Here is a 2,937-nt window from a genome sequence, read left to right as displayed (position 1 = left end):
GGTCTGGAAGGGGCTTTCCATTGTCTGGGGCTGATTAAGTCGATGGTTAATGTATCCTCCTTGTGTAAAAGACAATAGATCATCCTTTAATGCATTTAATTCACTTTGAAATTTATTAATGTTTTCCATTTGTACGTCTTGTTTCCTTTCTTGTTCCAGTTGCCACTGCTGTAGTCTCTCTTCTTGTTTCTTTTCTTTTTCCTCCAACAACTGTTGTAATCTCTCTTCTTGTTTATTTTGTTGTTCGAGCTGCCACTGTTGCAGGTTTTCTTGCAACTGCTGTTGTCTCTCTTCTTGTTTCTTTTCTTATTTATTTTCTCGTTCTTCTTGTTTCTTTTGCTGTTCTTGTATTGCTGCCATTAAATCTGCTAAGCTGTAGTTTGATTTGCCGCCTCTCGTTTCCATCTTCTTCTTCTTCTTCTACTTTTTTATTTTTATTTTCTATCCCACTCCTGACACCAATTTGTTACGTCTCTAGTCGTTAGTTAATTTTCCGTAAAAAAATTATTTCCGAAGAAACTTTAGCGATACAAGTCCTTTCTTAAATAAAACTTGTTTATTCTTTTTGAATACAACTTTGCAATACACTTAATTTCCACAGTCGCGCTATAACAAACGCTATAATTCACAACGAACGTCTCAAGGGCTCGACTCAACTGTCCGTATCTATCTCTGTCTGCAGTTCAATTACACATTACATTGTTGCCGTCACTTCTTACCGGTCTAATATACACAAGAATATCGCATATCTAGTAAACGATCGAGACTTCACGAACCTTCGAGAATATGATGTGTTACTAGCGTCACGTAACCCCCGCTGTCGTAACAATATCTAGGAAAATCTAGATTGCGAGTCGTACTCCCTAACCACGAGCCCCCAGGCAATGTTAGACCAATCTGAGTAGTAATTATTAGGATTCATTTCAATATCGATAGCATATTTGTTTATCATTATTTTGCATGTCCCATATGCTATTAGGGAGTCTGAAACTAATCAACTCATGGACGCACAAGCAAGTTGGTACATAAATATTTTACGAAAGTGTGTTTGGTGACGAGGAACCCACTTTGACTTTGAGACAATAACTTTAATAAGGCTTGTACTTTTGTAGACAGCTGGAATGAGTAATAAACGAAACTTTACTACAAGTTAAATATAGTGGCAAATGTACAACGTTTCGACGCGTGCCACGTTGTACATTTGTTAATTAGTTTGTTTGTTTGAAGTTAAGCACAAAACTACACAATGGGCTATCTGTGCTCTGCCCACCACGGGTATCGAAAACCGGTTTCTAGCGTTGTAAGTCCGCAGACATTTGTTAGTATGTTAAAATTGTAATAAAGTTTTCTGTATTACCCATTCAAGCCGTTTTCAAATTTTAAGTCAGTGTTTGAAAAACACGTTGTGAATCCCGTCGGTAATTTTAGGGTTAATATCATTGATACTGCTTCTTAAAATATCGGTTTAATATTATAGTGAAAAGCTCTCCTAACACTAAAAGTACAGAAATTAACGAGTAAGCATACTGCATTTAAATCAAAATAAAATCAGACAGGGATATATATATACACACATGCACACATAATATGTTTAAAACTAATTCCAATAATTATGATACTAAATTATCTCAAAACACGTATGTGTGGGTAGCGCCACGTCGCAGAGATGTTTGGAGTAATGGATAAACAGAACAACACGTTATCACATGACATTAGCTAGAGAGACCGAAGAAATATTGCGTGGCATGATAAATGTATAACTAGTGAATTACTGGGGTGTTGCAGCAAGAAGAGATATAACTAGAATATTATTTTTTTGTATTTTTAAACTTTAATCTTTACTTAGATTTCAATTATCATTTCACTATGGCTGATAGATCGTTATTATCAGGTGTTACTGTTAGTGCCAGTGGAGGACCAAATTTTGCACGTGATGGACTTTCAGCATTGGAACTTTTCGGCTCTGGCGATGGGCTAACATTCAAGTTAGTCTCTTGAGTTTATACTCTATAGTCTTGACCATATTCTACTCCTAGGCTCACTTAGCGAAGATCTAAAATGTTTTCTGTTTAATGTTTTAACATATACTTAAATTATTACTTAAGACCTGATAAATTGAACATCTGTAGTGTAGGTAGAACTAAAGAGCAGTGCAGGTTATGGAAGTTGTCGGCCGTTCTCTTTTAGTTTTATCAACATGAAGATAAAGACGAGTTACTGAATGCATACGGGCATCTAGCTTAAACTAAGCCTTAACAAAAAGTATATCTGTTACATTCCTCTTATCCCCAAGTTTTGTTCACAACTGTATAAAACATTTACATTTGAAATATTTATAACTTATATGCCAACTAATTAAACTTTGTTTCTAGTAGCAGTGCTTAAACTTAAATTTTAAGAAAACCTTTTTTTTTAATACAAATAGCATAAAAAATAACTTTCTAGCCAGATTTATAAACCTTATCAGTGCCAATGAATATATGCATGGAAGTCTTCATAATGTGGATTGTATCAGTTGCTTAAATTTTAAAATAAAAACTTGTTCATTTAGTTTTTTTATAATCCTCTTGTGGAATAGTTGCAGAAAATTTGAAAATCCATCAAATAACTGTTAGGAGCATGTAGTTAAGGACAATATAATTTCAAAGAAACAAATTTAGGTTTCTTGGGTCTTTTCCATGTGGTGCCCACAAACAGATCATTTTGAAAATAACACCAGTAATGCAATAAAATAAAATAATTAATAATAAAACATTATATGATATTTATTAAACAATATTTTTTTGAATAAATCAAGTATGTGGCACAGTTTAAAGCAAAGAAATGAGCACCAATGCGGAACTCATTGCCAAATACTTGACTTTATATGGAGAAATAGAAACAAAGATGAGATTTATTCAAAAAATATTGTTTAATATTGCAGAATTTGCTAAACAA

The 2,937-nt window shown here is 33.6% G+C and overlaps 1 protein-coding gene across 1 annotated transcript in view; it reads left to right on the top strand.

Moving 5' to 3' along the window:
• Nucleotides 1-1,688: 1,688 nt before the first annotated feature.
• Nucleotides 1,689-2,937, top strand: part of LOC106473131 (inosine-5'-monophosphate dehydrogenase 2-like) — a 33,089-nt gene continuing 31,840 nt past the window's right edge. The window contains exon 1 of the mRNA XM_013933811.2: nt 1,689-1,985. Coding sequence (XP_013789265.1) covers nt 1,867-1,985 — 119 coding nt within the window. The 5' untranslated portion in view covers nt 1,689-1,866. The remainder of the gene's footprint in view (nt 1,986-2,937) is intronic.

Source organism: Limulus polyphemus, unplaced genomic scaffold, assembly GCF_000517525.1.
Source record: "Limulus polyphemus unplaced genomic scaffold, Limulus_polyphemus-2.1.2 Scaffold5912, whole genome shotgun sequence".
NCBI classification, from domain to species: domain Eukaryota; kingdom Metazoa; phylum Arthropoda; class Merostomata; order Xiphosura; family Limulidae; genus Limulus; species Limulus polyphemus.
The sequence above is the reverse complement of the archived record's forward strand: the minus strand, read 5'-3'. Positions and strand labels throughout refer to the sequence as shown.